Source organism: Solanum stenotomum, chromosome 11 (genome assembly GCF_019186545.1).
Source record: "Solanum stenotomum isolate F172 chromosome 11, ASM1918654v1, whole genome shotgun sequence".
NCBI classification, from domain to species: Eukaryota; Viridiplantae; Streptophyta; class Magnoliopsida; order Solanales; family Solanaceae; genus Solanum; species Solanum stenotomum.
The window spans coordinates 23,344,253-23,362,677 of NC_064292.1; the positions used below are offsets into that span (position 1 = coordinate 23,344,253).

General features: G+C 36.7%; 2 protein-coding genes across 5 annotated transcripts in view; one reads left to right on the forward strand and one right to left on the reverse strand.

Annotated features, from left to right (window-relative positions):
- Positions 1-7,808: 7,808 nt before the first annotated feature.
- Positions 7,809-13,807, forward strand: LOC125844734 (eukaryotic initiation factor 4A-3). The gene is made up of 8 exons (XM_049524065.1): positions 7,809-8,199; positions 9,137-9,377; positions 9,491-9,571; positions 10,253-10,360; positions 10,495-10,614; positions 11,404-11,571; positions 12,834-12,920; positions 13,455-13,807. The coding sequence occupies exons 1-8, from the start codon at positions 7,889-7,891 to the stop codon at positions 13,566-13,568; spliced, it is 1,230 nt and encodes a 409-aa protein (XP_049380022.1). The 5' UTR covers positions 7,809-7,888; the 3' UTR covers positions 13,569-13,807.
- Positions 13,808-14,484: 677 nt separating this feature from the next.
- LOC125844725 (MAP3K epsilon protein kinase 1-like) overlaps positions 14,485-18,425 on the reverse strand; it is a 468,061-nt gene continuing 464,120 nt past the window's right edge. For all 4 annotated transcript variants that reach the window (XM_049524054.1, XM_049524055.1, XM_049524053.1 and 1 more), the window contains 4 exons: positions 18,204-18,338; positions 15,579-15,985; positions 15,235-15,349; positions 14,485-14,866 (listed from right to left, as the gene is read on the reverse strand). In XM_049524054.1, the coding sequence (XP_049380011.1) occupies positions 14,690-14,866; positions 15,235-15,349; positions 15,579-15,985; positions 18,204-18,338 (834 nt within the window). In that variant the 3' untranslated portion in view covers positions 14,485-14,689. The remainder of the gene's footprint in view (positions 14,867-15,234; positions 15,350-15,578; positions 15,986-18,203; positions 18,339-18,425) is intronic.

Genomic DNA, 18,425 nt, shown 5'->3' on the forward strand with positions numbered 1-18,425 from the left:
ATTTCTCTTTACCTCCCTCTCTGTATTTCTTTATTTTACATTTTGAATTCTGTGTTATTTGCATTTGAGGACAAATTGCTTTTATTTGTGGTGGGGTGAAGCCCACTTGTGTGTGCTATTTATGATTCGTGTTTTGTATATATTTGGGTTGTTCTGCTTTAAAATTGTGTTTTATCTACTTTCTGTGGATGTTTGATCTTGTGGCTCCATTTATTTTTATTTGCAAAATGATTTTGACCCTTTCGAAAAAAATTTGTCACCCCTCGTAAGTTGATGTGGCTGCTCTTTTGCAAAGATTTTGAGTCTTGGTTTCAATCAATACCGAGGGCTTGAATAGTGCTCTCAATCGAACGAACATGAATGTACGGCTACAATGAGGCAAAATGAAGTTGCATAGACAATATGTAAACTCTTTGCATCTCGTTGTGATTAGCCATTTATCGAATTGATTCTCTTGTAATGACCGTTGCACACTAGCAAAAGTGTGTGATCTTGTTTGACTTAAAGTGTCGATGCCTTGTGTGATTAGCTTGCCTTGAACCTTGCATGAATAAATCTAGAATTTAGAAAGGTGTGCTCTTGAAATGATCTTAGGCAACTTTAAAGAGTGTGAGCCAAATTTGACATATACCTCTTTTGTGGCCTACCCGTGAGCGTGTGAAACTCTTTTGAACCCCTTTTGAGCCTTACCTTTCTTTGAAAGAACCTTGATGAACCCTAGACCTTACTTAACCCACTACATATAATCCTCTTGATTTGTGGTTTAGCGAATAGCCAACTTAGGCGGGGTGTGATAAAAAGGAAAAGGAGAAGTCAAGAAGTGCAAGAAAAGTCCCCCTTAACCCCTGGTGTTGCAAAACAATGGAAACCCTTCGGAAAAAAAAAACATATTTGTGGAATAAAGTACCAAGGAAATCGGTTTCCAAGCAATCCATGGAGGTGAATAAAAAGATGACTTAGAAGCACTAGAAAAAGAATTGATAAAGGAAAAGAAGGGAATGCCTTGAGAATACCACATCACACGAGGAAAAAGTCACTGAGCCTAAATGACCATACCTTTTCACTCATCCCCATTACAAGCCTTAGAAAGTCCTTTTTGATCTTGAGTAAGTCGATAGGAAAATAAGGGCAAACCTATGGGTAAAAACATGCATTGTGTTCCTCTTTTTGAGCGTGAGCGTTGCATCTGATTCCCGATCTTGAATTGATTAACCTCTGTGTGTGAATATGGAATCATTCTTTATGTGAGGGCATTTAGATACATCTTGTTGAGCTTGATTGCACAAGTAGCAAGTATTGCGAGCATGAGAATCTTTGGTAATAGTGTGTCACAACATGAATCTTTGAGTACACAATTGATCCTTACTAAGTAAATTTGAGTCTGGTTGTGTGCATTCATGATTTAGTCTTGTGTAGCACTATTTGAAACACCTTGTTGAACGGCTGAACTTGAGTTTGCTTGAGGACAAGCAAAAGTTTAAGCTGGTGGTGTTGATAAGTCCACAAATTGGACTCATTTAGGGCTTTATTTTGATAGGAATAGTGTCCTCAAATGCTTATTTTGTCTCAATATCTAATGAAAACTCTTAAGTTTCAGGTATTTGAAGTTTTAGTGGAAGCATAGAAACTTAGGTGCAAAAGGAACAAAAAGGCTAAAAAGAACGAAGAAGTTGAAGCATGTGCATCGCCAAGCACGCATGGCAATTCGCCGAAAGGATGCACTTCGCCCTTTGTTCCAGTACGCAAAGCCTTGAAGGAGCAGGATCAAAAAGGTGATGAAAGGAGCAGTCAGGGTTTCACCGAATAATTCCACGAAGCAGTACTAGGTCGCCCAATGACACAGAGCACGACAATGTTGAAGACTAGTGCAAGACGGTGACGAACTACACCAAAGGGGGAATCACCGAGTTAATTGATGATTCCGACTAACCTCGCTGAAAGATCTTCCAACACTATTTTCTGAAGTCTATAAATATTAAACTTGTTGTTAATTTTTAAGAGTCGAACATTTATTTTAATTTCCAGAATAGAATAGTTCTTTTTGGATTTTTTTTTTCTCAAGTTTGGAGAGGGTTTTTAGGAGACTTGAAGAAAAAAGGATTTCATCTTCCCCAAGTTGGAAGTGGGTCTTCTCCATTCTTCTTCCTTTGATTAAATCAAGGTTTAATTCCTTATACCTATTTGCTTTTAGTATCATTTCAAGTGTATTTTGTTATTTCATGATATGTGGGTAAAAACCCCATTCTTGGGGTGTGATTTAGCAAGTATGTGTTGATATTGTTGTTTGGTCTTGCTCAATGATAGGATAGATGTATTTTAATGGTAATTTCACCGAGTGGTTGTGGTTTAATTTAATGGGTTTGTAGTTGCAAATACAAAACCACCCATGTGTTTTCGGCTTGCCCGAGAGGGAGGTCGCGAAACCAAGACCGCTAGACTGATGACCTAAGGAGTGGGTCGACATAAGGTTCAGCCCGAGAGGGTGAGCCTTAGTCCCATATCCTAACACTCAGCTCGAGAGACTGAGTGGGGTAAGGCGTAGGCTGACCTTTATGCGGCAAATGGGTGTCCGAGAGGAACACATTTGAAACGGGGTAAGTTTCCCGAGAGGAAACTTATTTCCATCTAAAGCTTAGCCTAGTCACTATTATCTTACAAATTTCCTATCGAAAGCATGTACCCAACGATTTATTTCAACTTGTATTGCGGTCACACCCCAAGAACTTGTCCCCATACTTGATTTTCTTGTTATTTTTGTTGTTTTTTACTACTTGTGACAAAACTCCTATTTGATATTTGACACCTTTGTGTCACCCCTTTTTATTTACAATGTTTTTAATCGTTAATGTCTTTAGCTACGACTAGTTTGAACTTAATTTTATTTTTCTATTAATTCTCAAAACCACTCCCTTGGGACACGACGCCAACCCTTGGTTGGGTTACTATATTATCGATGATCCTATACAGTCGTACTGTAGGTTAGTGTCGTTGGTCACGATAAGCATCAAGTCGCCGAGTGCACTCGGCGAACTCAAGCTTCTCGCCGAAAGTTACAGAACCTAACTCAAGATTAGGCATGAAATTAAAGGCGATAAAGGGGGAATTCGGCGAACCGCTGAGTGGTTCAGCGAGCTCGACCCAGCTCGCCAAACGACCCGACGTGCCTACTTTCAATCCCATCTTCCAAATTCAACCCTGCAGCCCCCGAAAACAAAATCAAAACATGCACTCCTCTAATTAGACTAAGACCCATTACACCTATGCCCCCGGGATACTCAGACTTCTCCCAGTTTGGCCAAATTAGGCCATTTGACGACTTTTACCCTTAGAAATGACGTCGACCGCTCCATCATTGGGCAAATTACGTCATTTGGCACAAATGTGGGTTACTTAGACTTCACCCAACTAGACCCAACAACATTTAAGCAACACCCAACAATTTTAAACATTTTTAAGCACGAAAAATTCGAAAATTTAACATTAAAGGCATTATAGGCATGATATTCGAAATAAAATAGGCACACAAGCATACAATGACGATCAAAGAGGCCCAACACACATCACTAAGATAAAAATTATTGCATAAAAGTAAAAATCGCTAAAAGTAAATTCGGGTTTCGGAAAATCAACCTTAGAAGCAGAATAAACAAGTTGTAAAGCTAGGCGGCAACGATATCCAACTCTGAACACAAACTTGACTACTAAAGTGCGGTAAAAACACAAAAATATAGAATATTATAGTGCGGGTGTGAGTTTGGTAAGTTGAAAAGTGAGGGAATGTGAAAGATTTTGAACTTATGGCCTTTAAGAACCGTCTAGTTCTCGCCCATTCAGCGATATTAGTCTTGCTCGCCGACCCACTCGGTGACACGCCGAGTGGGCACTTACCTCACCGAGTTTTACAAGACCTCCAGTTAATGTAAAGGTCCAAACGACAGACTAAGTTAAGATTGCCGACCTGGTCGGCGATTCACTAATATGCTCCTGGGCTCGCTGAGTTTTATAGACTCCAATTTTAAAATGCCTTAGAGTCCAACGGTGGTCTAAGTCAGGCTCGTCGACCTCTTCGGCGAGTCGCCGACTAGACTTTTAGCTCACCAACTTGCACTTTTCAAACACATTCTACACTTCAACCTGCAAAATCAACGCACGATTATTTCTAAAACAAAAATAAAGCGATAAACACTTGGGTTGCCTCCCAAAAAGCTCCTTAGTTAACGTCGTGGCACGACGCAAGTCCCCACTTAAATTTCTTTTATGGGGTTTGCCTCATTTTCATAAGGCAACCCTTCTTCTGGCTCAGGGTAGAACCAAGACAGCACTTGGTCCATTTGGGACTCTAGTAGCTGAATGAACATGGAATGAGAGGTTGTCATTTGATTCAATATTAAGACATTTTCTCTTATCTCCTTCAACACTCTGTCGTGCTCTTTGACTTTGTGTAGAAAGAGTGAGAGGACCTCTTCAATTTGCCCACCCTCTTGCTTCTTCGTCCTTCGACGCTCGTGAGAAGGGATGTACTTGTCCTTCTTTTTGGACACTACCTCCAATTCCATGACTTTCTTGGCCAAGATATCCAGCTGAGTAACAATGTGGCCAATTCTTGGTCTTTTTGTGTCTTTTTGTGTCTTTTTGTTGGTCTTGGCCATGTGATCAAGGAGTTGGGTTACTATTGAATAAGGTAGTCGGATGAGACCACCTGGAGAAATTTGGTCAGCCGTTGTTCTATTTTTTGGGCTAAGACCTCTGTAGAAGCATTACAGAAGCATCTTATCTGGAATTCCATGAGTTGGGCACTGCTGCAATAGGGCCTTGAATTTCAGCCACAACTCATGGATTGACTCACCCTCAATTGTCTAAAACTTAGGATGTTATCCCTAAGAATCATCATCCTCAAAGGAGAGAGGTCCATTGGTTTGTCGTTGCTACAAGACCTGCTCCTTTATTCTGTGGTAGACAAGCAACACAAAAACTAAAACTGAAGACAAGTAGATTCAACTATAACTAACAAGAACAAAATTCAACTTAACTAAAGAATCTTAACCAACACCACTCCCCAGCAGCGGCGTCATTTTGATTAACGTATCAGGGACACTTCATCCAATTCTAAGTGTCAACGATCGCTAGTCAGTATAATAACCTAACTAAATGAGTTAGGTTCGAATCCCACAGCTTACGCTTTAGTCCATTCACTCTCTCGAGCTGAATGTGTGGAAAAGGATTTAGGATTCACTCTCTCGAGCTGAACCCATGACAACCCAATACCCACAGACCATCAATTCAGTAATCTAGGTTTTAAAACCTCTCTCTCAAGCAAGCCAAAAACACGAAGGTAGAACTGCATTTGCAACTACAATCCTTTAATTTTAACCATAATTACGGATTGAAATGACTTCTAAACAACATTTAAACTAACAATTAGCAATACCCATAAGCTAAATCAGCCCATAATCACAAAATCACACCCCAAGAATTGGGGTTTTAGCTAGACATCATAAAAAGATCGAAATTGTTACCAAATTGTGTTTCCATCAACTAGGTACAATTAATTTCTTCTTTACAAAGGTCCAAATTGAAGAATCTCAAAGACCCACTTCCAATTTCTCAAAAATGGAAAACTTCAATTCTTCAAAGCTAAGGAAAAATATTCTCCTAAATACTCTCCTAAATGTTTCGAATAAAAAAAATGTTATGATAAAAAACTTTGATACTAAACTAAATGTTCAAAAACGTATTTATAGTCGCCAAAAATATGTTGCGAAGGACCATTCAACGCAGTAAGTCTGGATCGCCAATCAACTCAGCGATCCGCCCTTTGGTCAGTTCCATCGCTTTTTTGCTTTGGCCTTCTGCATCCTCAAGTTCTGTAACTTTGGGCGATCTAACACTACATCATGGAACCACTCGGCGACACGCTGACTGCTCCTTTCTCTCGCCGACTTGATTTTCTCCTTCAGGGCTTGGCACACTAGAACTTTAGGCGGTCAAATGGCCAATCGGCGACTCGCCAAATGGACTTGGTGATCACCAGGCCTTTCTTTATTCGCTCTTTCAGCTCACTTTGTTCTTTTTTGAAAATTAGTGTCCATGCTTTGTTCCTCTATCCAAATACCTGGAAATCAAGGGTTTTACATCAGTTATTGGTACAAAACAAGCATTTGAGGACACAAAATCTATCCAAATAAAGCCCTAAATGAGTCCAAATCGTGGACTCATCAACCACGTGGATACAGGTAGAATAGCCATGACAATTCCATATTTATCTAGCATAGAAGTGTGACTCGATTTCTAATTCAGCTACTAAAGATTTGTTCCCCACTTTTTCTTATTCAATCTTATTGATTTTCTTTACATCCAACATTAATAATTAAACTAAACTTAAATCAATACATTGATTCGACGGAATTTTAACACGACAAACGACACTCAATCTTTCACCCCCAACAATAGAATATAGTAATTCCTACACTAACATGTTATAACTTTCCTACATTATTATCTATTCATCTTTTGCAAAGTAAGGAAAAATTAATGGAATATCTTACAGTCGTCGTTTCAATCTTGTCCTCCGACCGCGTCTCTTCAAAAAAAATAATTCTTCTACTGATTATTTATTACCCTAATTATTATATGACTAATTATAAAAGTGGTAAAAGTGGTCCATTACTAATTTTAATGTTATTTTCTTTAACCACTAACTATATTAATTATTTAAATTACTCCCTTAATTATATAACTATAGTTACGAATAGTCTAAAATACCCATTTAGAATCTATTGGAAGAGTCTTTTATGAAATAATAAACTATAGTACTCAAAACGACCTAATGGACCGTTACAAATAAATTTTGAATTTATCTATCATGGTAATAGTGATATTAGGCTAATTCAGAAAGTTAATATAACCAACCATTTCTTTTAATTATCATACACTTAAAACTTTTTTAAAGAAACATTTCAGGAGTTATGAAAATTAATATTATTTTTCTAATTTGATTTTATGATTAGAAAAAATAATTTGATATTTTTTATATATTTATGTTACAAACTCGATGACTTAATGCGAGGTTAACCTAAACTTAACTGTAATATTATATTTAGGGTCTTTCTACAATAATGAAAAAAAAATCATATTTATTAATCTAGTGTGAACATTGAGAATGAATTTGTTTTCTTCACGAGAGATCACGTCATTCTTATGACAATTGAAAATAAACATCTATAAAGAGTAGTTAATAAAGAACAACTAAAGAAGCACGACCAAAGCCAATATGAAGACTTAAATTCAAAATTGCAAAAAAATTATACATGAATTCAACATTTAAATAATAATTAATTAATATCCAATTTGAAGGTTTAAAAACTTATCCCGGCCCAAGTCAAGACGAAGTGAAAAAGAACCTAATGACATTCAATATAAAAATGGATCCCGATGAGGAACATAACATAACAAGTAATACAAATCATAAAATTGTATATAACAAATGAAGGTCAAACTAGTATATCTAAAATAAATGACTTTACATATACATAATCACAAATGTATTTAAGAAACCTCTACTAAGAACATAACATGTACAACTGTCATAGGAAAAGACCCCGATATAATTGTAGTGTAGCAATTAACAGAGTACTAGACATATTTTAATTTCATGATAATAAGCCACTTATTTTCGAAAAATAAAACATTTTCGAACAAACCCTAGTGAATTCGGTCGGGTCGGGTCGGGTCGGGATGTACAAGTATTACTTGATACAGTACAATCCAGCTAGACCCACTCTGCACGTTATATTATACATACATAAAAATAGGATTATTAGGGCTTTTTCTTCGTCGGGAACTCCATCTCTCACAAAGCTAAAAGTTACAAATTTTCTTTCAATTATTCATGGAGGCGGTGGCGTCAGGGTCGGTTGTTCCGGCGAACAGGAGGAGGCCGCCGATGGAGGAAGACAGGTTAGTTTTCGAGACATCCAAAGGTGTTGAACCAATAACGAGTTTCGCTGAGATGGGGATTAAAGATGACCTTCTTAGAGGGATTTACCAATACGGCTTCGAAAAACCATCTGCCATCCAACAACGGGCTGTCTTGCCCATTATATCCGGCCGTGATGTCATTGCTCAGGCACAATCCGGTACCGGAAAAACCTCCATGATTGCCCTTACCGTTTGCCAAGTTGTCGATACCAAAAATTCCGAGTATGTATTCCAACGCCACTCATGTCACCTTGTTTATGTAGTTGTAGTTGTGTAGTTAGAAAGTATTTTTCTCGTTCAATTTCCCACTATATATTTTGGATTTTCCCAGGGAAATTACCTACATTGTTTTGCCTCAATCTTCAACCTAGTTGCTGTTGACACTATGAATTCATTCTGTTTCACTCGAATACTATAACAACTATGCCCCAACCCAAAGCTAGTTGTAGTTTGGCTATATGAATTCTCACTAGTCATGTTGTTTAATTTGTTATTGCTTCACATCAATACTAAACACTTTTTCTTGAATTGTTTTTTAGGACAAATAGGTAGTTTCTCTACAATTAGAGTTTTTTTTTCTCTACTGAATTTCAAATTCTTAAGACACAACTATGGATGTTTTTCTTCCATTGTGTTCTGATCATTCCAAAGGTTGGATACAGTTCGAGGAGTTGTAGATTTGTTTCTATGTGTATATTTGAAAAAGATTGGAAGTAGATTTATTTGTACTAGGCTTACTCCCATTGCCACTGAGGAGTGCTCCTCACCAGAGTCTTAAAATCCTGAATCCACATGCTAGTTTGTCTATTATACACTATGATTAATGATGGTGAGGTGTTTCATTACTCGTATGGCTGAGTTTATTGAAATGCGGATATGATGGATGTGTTTAATGTTAACAATTTATTACACGTGAGGTTATTTTACTTTCTAGTATGGCTGAAAATCTAGTATCAACATATGATAGCTTTTGCTCCTGATTTTTTTTTTGGTGAGGCAAGAACAATAAGGAATGGACTTTTGGATTAAAAGTAGTTTTCTTTTAGCCACTTTTAAAGTTCCAAATTTGCTCATCAAAAGTAAACTTCAGAATTTGTATGCAGTTTGCTATTTCATGAAGTCTCAGGAATTCTGAGTGATTTCCTTTGTGTTTTCTTAGGGTACAAGCATTGATATTGTCTCCTACACGGGAGCTTGCAGCTCAGACGGAAAAGGTGATTTTGGCTATTGGAGATTACATTAACATACAGGCACATGCATGTATTGGAGGCAAAAGTGTGGGTGAAGATATCAGAAAGCTAGAGCATGGAGTACAAGTAGTCTCTGGAACTCCTGGAAGAGTCTGTGACATGATTAAAAGGAGAACTTTACGAACTAGGGCCATAAAATTATTGGTTCTTGTAAGTTTATGGCTTTTTACCTTCATAATTATCTTGCTTGTTGAATCTTTTTTCAGCTGATTACTTTTCCATTAAAATATTTGAGGGTCTTACTATACTTCTGATTTTGTTAGGATGAATCTGATGAGATGTTGAGCCGTGGTTTTAAAGATCAGATATATGATGTTTACAGATATCTTCCACCAGAGCTTCAGGTGAGTTGTCTGTTATTCTAAATGCATAAAAAAAACTCATATTCTTGCTTATTAAGTGATTATTTCTACAAAAAGCTATTGTTCAAAACGATTGAGTTATATTACAAATCTTCACCTAGAACTGGTCCGTAAGCTTTTAAATTTTGGTGTGCGGCTACCCACCAGTGAATCATATACATTGTGCAGCTCCTCACTGATCCATCATTGATCACACTTTGTTGGTAGTGTTGCTTGAATTGCAATGCTTGTGCTGCATGCGGCCTATGTTGAAGCCTACAGATTCTGTGTAAATTCTATGTTTGGATTTGCTTTTTCTGTCTTCAATTGTGTGATCCAGTAGCTTAGAAAATCAAGAATCCAGTTTGCTTTGCATGTTTTGTACTCTTTTTTTTTTGAGGTAAAATCTGGGAATGAAATTGGCTGGTTGTTTTGCTCTCTTAGTATAGAGTCCTCTTTGCTGTTTGTTATGTATGATTTTTTGCTTTATAGAGGACAAGAGATGGTCTGTGCCCTTCCCACCAACTGCAAAATGGAACTGAAATTTTTTATTAGATTCTCCTGCTGTACTTTTAAGCACTGGACATGTGTCTGTGTGTCTGTTCCCTCTCTTTCTGTCTCTCACTCCTCCTCTGGACAAGTATATAAACGTTTGACATATATAATCATATATTGACTCTGCAGGTTGTACTGATTTCTGCCACTCTTCCAAATGAAATTCTGGAGATAACAAGCAAATTTATGACAGATCCTGTTCGGATTCTTGTAAAACGTGATGAATTGACTCTAGAGGCAAGTGTTGATTTGGGTTGTTCTTTTTCTCACACAAGTCCCCTCTCAGGAAAGCAGATGAAGGGTCACAATGATTACTGATGTAATAATTTTCATTAGAATTATTTTGCTCATGTCTTTTTGTATTGTTGCAGGGCATCAAACAGTTCTTTGTAGCGGTGGAGAGAGAAGAGTGGAAATTTGATACACTGTGTGATCTTTATGATACACTCACCATCACCCAGGCTGTTATTTTCTGCAACACAAAACGAAAGGTAACATTGTCACCTTGTTCTTGTGCTCCCAAGTGAATCATAGTGGACTTCTTTCTTGACAAATCAAGTGAACTGTAATGGACTGTTGCCTTAAATAAGAGATCATAATATTAGGAGCTTTCCTTTGATTGTTTTGGGGGTTTTTCATTATGGTACTTATGTTTTATATTTGTGAGTTATTGGAAAGCTTTTGATATCATTCAGTTATTATTAGAGTCTTTTTCGGTGAATGGAGTTCTCTGTAGAAATCAACGGGAGAAGTAAAAAGTATATCACTGTACTTTCATGTACTAATGTAATTGATCTGCGACAACCAGGCTGTAGTACACATCGCTTCTAGTTCAGTGTTTCATGAAAGAAACAAAGCATTTTTAGTCAAGAGTGTCATCTTATTTTACAAAAAATTGAATCGGGGTATAAGGTCACTGTGTGGCTCCAAAAACAAGTATATTTCCGCCAAGTTTGGAGCATATGACAGCTACCCTCCAACTTGAGGAGTGTGTGTGTGTTAAGAATGTCAACATTAAATTGTAATCATGGGATCCTGATTAAAAAATAAGGAATTGTAAATACAAAAGGTTTATAATACATGTAAATGTGTAATTTGAGTAGGAATTACTTTTTTCCCCTCATTTTTGACTTACTTGCAAATACAATTTATTTTCCAACATGTTTGAGAGAAAAACCAAGCAATTTATTCCAAATTTATTCTTTCTTTTCCCCCTTACACAGATAGTGCATTTGTTTTTGTACGACGTCTTTCTAAAGGAAGTGCGATTAATGTAACAGGTTGATTGGCTAACTAACAAGATGCGTGAGAATAATTTTACAGTCTCATCTATGCACGGAGACATGCCACAGAAGGAGAGAGATGCTATTATGGCTGAGTTCCGAGGTGGCACAACTCGTGTTCTAATCACAACAGATGTTTGGGCGAGGGGACTTGATGTTCAACAGGCAAGCTCTATGTTCTCTACTCTTTAACCGCCTCCACACCATAGTTAAATTCTCTAATAAGTGATAGCTAATTTGTTTGAAAGCTGCTATTACTAATTTTGTCTGCTTTAACAATCCAAGCTTAACATTATGTAAATATGAGTTTGTTTATGCTGGTAGAGTTTGTTCAGGAAATTGGAAAGGTCCAACATAAGTTACTGTTGTTCAAATACTATTCTTTTTAGTGATGGAAGTGCTTTGCAGCCTTGTAAAGCAAACAATTATAGACTATTACAGGGACTGATCTGGTGTTCGCAGTTTCTGAAGAAGTTTCCTCTGTTTTTTCTTTGCAAAGCTTTCAGATAATGTTACTTTCTTAATCACTATGCATACTGATGTGCAGTTCATTTTAGAATGTATAACTTCCTTTTTTTAGCTAGCTGCAAAAGTCAACTAGTATGGATGAGAAAAAGGTTTCAAAGGATTAGAAGAATTAGTAGAAGAGAGGAGCAGACTTTTCTCAGGATATCTACTCCGTCCTAATTTAGGGAACATTTCCCTCTTCCCCATCTCGAAATTTATTCAGTGCCATAGGGGATGCAGGATTAATGATTCAGAATTTCTTGATATATTGTAGAAGTGTTTGATTTCGTTTTTTAACGCTGGAGTTGATTCTAGATATTAAACATTTCCTGTGTCCGCATCTCTTAAGTGCTCGACTTAGGCTTTTAAAGTGTAGACATAGATTCAGAATCCATTGATAGATTGTAAAGTGCTGGACTTAGGCTTTTAATTCAATAGTTATACTGGAATTTTGGACGTATATGGCTTTTAATGCAATAGTTACTGAAATTGATGGATAGATCTCATATTCTTTAATCTAAGGTTAACAAAAAATGTATGACATCCCTCATGTATAATCACGCAGCTATTGCAATTGTATGCAAGTACATTTTCCGATGTTTGATAACCTTGTGTACAATGAAGAAGCTATAAAAGAAGCTGTTTTCCTATCGCAAATGTATTTCGGCATACCTGATATTATTCCTATTAAGGATAAGAATGCAGTGATAATATGATTTTCAAATGCAACAATTGTTAATGGTTAGAATGTTGAGTTGCTTTATACTCAGTATCCTGACCTACAGTGGCAAGCACATTGCCGTCTGAGTCTCCTTATCTCTTTGGCTGCTGCATCTAGGGAATATTTCCCCTGTACTATCTTTATTATCAAAAAGATGTTGCTATATTGTCTCACATTTTGCTTACCATATCGATTTCAGGTGTCTCTGGTGATTAATTATGACCTTCCAAACAACAGAGAGCTTTACATTCATCGCATTGGTCGGTCTGGTCGTTTTGGTCGAAAGGTATATTTCTTGTGTTCCTTCGTAAATCAAAATCCCTTATTTATTATAACCTTCACTTAATCGTCTTTTAGTACAATTCTGCCCGTTTGAGTCAACTTAAGCTCATCATATGATTACAAAAAGCTATAAAGTTGTCTAATCAATGTATATTGTTTAGCAGATGAATATAATAATTATCCAATAATAAGTACAGCTAAACAATGGCGTCTCTGTAGAGCGTTTTTCTTACTCTCAATTATTACTCCTGAACAAAAAATATTCTTAATTATTGACAATCGGCTCACTAATGCAGAGGCAGATAATATTCTACTTGCTTTACTATATATCCTTCTGACTATTGTTGCTTCATTATAGCATCCCCATCTTCAAAGCTTCAATTTAAAATAATAAATTTACTTTCAAAACTGTGCTTTCTTCTGTTTGATTAGGAATCCTTCAGATATTTTCATCCTTTTCCTACAAATTGCTCTGAAAAGAACCATCACTATATAGTCTCATTCATGTGATTAACTGTTTTTCCCTCATGGGTTGCAGGGTGTTGCTATAAATTTTGTGAAGACTGATGATATTAAAATTTTGAGAGACATAGAGCAATACTACAGTACCCAGATAGATGAAATGCCCATGAACGTGGCTGATTTGATATAAAAGACTGGAGTGCCCAATCTTCTGAACATGGTTGTGTATGGGTGCATTGGTTTGCTTTCTGAGTGGTTTGTATTGTAGGATTCAAGTATGTCATGGCGAGAAATTAGAGAATGTTCTATTTATTGGTACTATGTGACATATTAGCTTTCTTGTACTGCATTTTGTTGCAACGTTTACTCTGGATGCTCTGTTAACAGAGTCTTGAGAAAATTTGTTACTGATGAGTTTTGCTGAATTTGACATGGATTGCTTTAAGATGTACAATCGTTGTCTGAAACATATTTTGGAAGTGGTGACAATGTGCATATTTTTGTATTTTGTCCTATATCATCCTGTGTTGTGTTGAAGAGGAGTTGGTACTTGCATGATCAAGTTACTTAATATCATTGTCTCTGGCTGCCCTACCCCCTCACCCTCCTCAGAAGAGGAAATCGCGGGGAGTTTCTGTCAACATGAAAACATCAATTTATGTGTGTAAACCCAACATTTATATCTGTATGGTGTCTCGTATGTCCATCAATCACTATTTGCTCTTTCTTAGTTCTACACTTAGAGAAAAAGCTTTTTCTCATACTCAGGTTTTGTAACAAAACATGTTTTGTTTATTCTTAGTCAAGTGGCATATTGACACAGAAATATGAAATTTCTTGTTTTGGATCCTCCAAATCATTCCGGCAGGAGGTTGACCCCTTTTTTTCTGATTCTTCGAGAAAAGATTCATTCTCTTCATAAAAGATAGCACCAATCGAAGAGAAAGAAAGGTCAATCTCCAAATTAAGTGATGGAAGATTTTTGTTTCCTCTCCCACGTTTTGTTGTAGTCTATGCTAACTCTTTGGTGAAAGAGAGTTAAGAAAGTGTACGATTTATTATCAGCCACATAGGAGAGCACTATTTAAGTTTATAGTACAAATAAATAAAACCGATCATTTAGTCCATAACTCCATAAAGAAAAATTCACAAATTTGATACAAGCATCTCACTTTCAGACACACCAAAGGATATTATAATTACATGGGAAAGAGGGGGACTAAAAAACACCCATAGCACAGCAAATAATGTAAACCAAGTAAAAGGACTAATTACAGACCTGAAACCATAGAAATATACAGCAGTAATAATTTACAAAACTGTGTTTATGTGGAGAGCTTTAAGCAGAGATGTCGCCATCTGTTTGACCAAAACTTGGCCACCTGAAGTCTGTCCATCTCTGCGCTCTTCAATCAAATTCTGAAGCTTTTGAGGTAGATCATTCTCCACAATAAGCTGCTTTGGACGCGGATGGTGCTCATACACAGCCTGGCGTCAAAGAAATTATGAGGAAATCATCAGCAATTTCTTTTAACAAACACTAATTAGTAATTACCATTCAGGTTGCTGGTACTGATGCTATGCAGTATTCAACACACAACTTTTATAAAGGACAATATCATGTTGTCTGAAGGAGGTTGCCCAGTCAGAAGGGACAGGGCAGAGAGTGAATAGGTAGAAGGATGTTCATCAAGTATATCATCATGTCTTTTGTTGCTACTATAAAATAGCACTGATTGCGAGAGACAGAATTAGTTACCAACGGGGAATACAGGGAAGACCATTCAATCCATTTAGATATGTTAGAAGGTCGCAAGAACCATAATAGAACCACTCAAAAAGCAATAATAAATCACCTTTATCAACTTGAGCAAATTCAGTCGAGCTATAGCATCTCGGTGATCAAGTCTAGAGACAAGCAATGGTGTTAATCCATTGACAGCCAGAGTTGTATTTATTCGAGATGATTTCCTGCATAAAAATTATCCAGAAAAACAGAAGAATTATTTTGCAGGCAGCTAAACTACTACCAAGCCAAAATGGTCAAACTTTAACCATTTTGCTTTTGTTCCAATCAACCACATTTCCAGAAGAGTCATCCAATTGTAGGCAGATTCATTAACCTCAAGTCAAACAAAGAAAAACACACAACATTTGCAAGAGGCAAAAAGGTAAAGTAAGAACTTGCAAAATGACATACGTGATAATTTTCAAGAAAGGCTCCAGTATGTGCAGAAAATGCTGTTCTGGACAACATTCGAAGAACTTGACCATTTTCTGTATGGCATCCTTCTTAAGCAAAGCTTGTTCCACTTTCCTGCTTTCATTGTCATGTGCCAAACAAACAGCAATGGAATCTAATGCCGTGACAGACCAGAGTTCATCTTCTAGTAAGCTCAGGTACACATCAAGCCCACCATGAGCGCGAAGCTGCTCTCTTGAATTACGTGATGCATGAGCCATATCACATAGAAGAGGCAATGCATATTGTTTCAATGGAGAACTGGTCATGATAAAATGCATCAAGTGTGGAATAATTCCATTTTCCGCAGCTTGCTCCTGTCTTCTCTTATTGATCTTACAGAGGTTGAACAATGCATTTAGAACCTGAAGCAAGGAAAAAATGCAAGAAACGATCCATGAGCATCATGCAAGCGTAAACCTAAGATATCACAACTCACTAACAAGATAAAACAAAAAAATAGACCATGCTGAGAGCTCTTACTCTATCTATATCCAGATCAAAGTATGGTTCTAATTTATGAGCCATTTTACAAGCACTTCTTACTAGGAAAAATAACAAACAGTGACAGCAGGTCTGGCTATGGTTGAGTAGGGGGAATTGTTTCCTTTAACTTGTAGAAGAGCCACAACTATAGGCTTTCAAAACTTAAATCCATACTTTTCCCCACAACTGGAGTAAATAAGACATATTCTGGGATGATGCATGACAGGTCAGAACTCATTGAAGACCCTCTTGCCTGATCTCTACTCAATTAGCCTTCAACAACAAACAAAGATAAACCAGGTATGGGACCATCAAGGATGGAATCTGCTATTCAGAAGAGCACTAAATGATTTGGAGATTGACAGAGTAGCCGAGCTATTACAAACTTTGGAACCTTTCAGGATCTCCAGATATACCAGACAAATCAAAATGGATGTTGAATTGTAAGGGATTTTTCTGTCAAATCTGCCTACTGGAATTATAATCATAGAACCTCCACACAGTGGTGTGGCCTTGAAAAGTGGGAACTTATTTGGAAAATCAAGATTCCCCTATAGGTCTCCTCCTGTTTTGCTTGGTTAGTGGTTAGGAAAGCATGCCTAACACATGAAAGACTACAAAGAAGAGGTTTTCAGATTTGCTCATGATGTCTACTTTGTGGATTAGACGTGGAAACAAATGGCCATCTTTACATTCATTGCAAGACAACTGCAAATCTGTCGTACATGTTCTTTTGTATTCCTGGTGTTAGCTGGGCCATGCCTAAACTACTTTTGAACTATACTCATCAGGAATAGGCAACAGAAATGGAAAAGAGAACTGGTGGCAGCTAATATCTGCTTGCATTTGGTAGATAGCTTGGAAAGCAAGAAACTCAAAAGACTTTTTGAAGACAAAATCAACTCCATCCATAGATTTAGGATGAATTGTCTTAGTCTCTTATATTTTTGGTGTAATCAGGATTTACTGGGGGATATATAGGGGATTTGATAGATTTTATAGGCTAGACTAGTTTTTGACAGTTTTCACCCAGGCTCTTTTCATGAACTTGTAAATACCCCTTCAGCACTCTCCAGGTGCTGCTGTTGAAATGAATACAAGATGTTACTTCTATCAACAATTTTTTTAAGAAATCAGTGTTCAAAGTTCCATCAGAATAGCCATTTACGACTGACGAATCACAAGCTGACAATCTCCAACTAAGGGGTCGTTTGGTAGTGTATAAAAATAATGCTAAATATAGTGTATTAGTAATGCTTCTATTGATAATGATTGTATTAGTAATGCTTGCATTAATTATACATAGACTATTTTATGCATTGTTTGGTTTAGAGTATTAAAAATAGCAATGCATGGCACAAAAATAACTATTTACAAAGATACCCTTCACAATAATTGTGGAAACGATGTAAAAAAGATTTTGAGGGGCAATGGGATCTTTAACCATGCTAATGCATGCATTAAAACTCTTGCATTACTAATACCTAGAATCCATGGTATTAATAATACACACCTTAATACACATTTAGTTATACATAGCATGAAAAAGTGTACCAAACAAGGTATTACTAATACAAAAAGTTAATGCTTGCATTATCTTTGCTAATACACTCTACCAAACGACCCTAAATGATAACAAGTGGCAAAGCTAGGACTATGACATGGCCCCTGTTCAAAAAAAACAAACTATATACTAAAGTTTTCACATCCTTAATTGCAATCTTCGACTAAGCCGATAGCCAAATTTATATAAATAAGCTTCCCAAATTGAATTATTCGTACTTTCTAGCAAACCTTGATTAGACCAATACACATTTTATGGATTGAAGAAATCTTCCCAGAAATTTTAAAAAATAACATTGAGATAAATATGGAGTTCTATTTGTTTCTTTTTTGGTATTTATGTGTCACTGAGTGAGCAGAATGATTTGCTAAGAATCATAGGAGCAAAGAGCTGATGCGCTGAAAATCAAAATATTAGCACTCCAAATCCTAATTCATGTACATGATTGATACATCCCATTAATTATTTGGTTCCACAATTCGTATGCATCAACACGCACTCTGGTTAACCCGTGAATAATATGCTTAGATTACCTCATGATGTATTTGGGACACAAGGGGACCCTCTTTGAGATCAAGATTGGGTATCAAATACTTGATTGCATCTGCTCGCTGTAGATTTTCTAAGCAGTGTGGGTCTGTTGAAAGGTGATTAATGCATTTCAAAAGCTGAAACAAAAGAAGAAACAAAACAAAAAGGAAAATAAAAGAAAACGAACCATCATGAGCATAATTATGTGATAATAATAAAACCAT

Excerpts from the sequence above, each read along its gene's own strand:
- LOC125844734 (XM_049524065.1), top strand. The coding sequence starts at position 7,889 with ATGGAGGCGGTGGCGTCAGGGTCGGTTGTTCCGGCGAACAGGAGGAGG. Across the intron at positions 8,200-9,136 it reads GTCGATACCAAAAATTCCGA|GGTACAAGCATTGATATTGT; the intron begins GTATGTATTCCA and ends GTGTTTTCTTAG. Across the intron at positions 9,378-9,490 it reads CCATAAAATTATTGGTTCTT|GATGAATCTGATGAGATGTT; the intron begins GTAAGTTTATGG and ends TGATTTTGTTAG.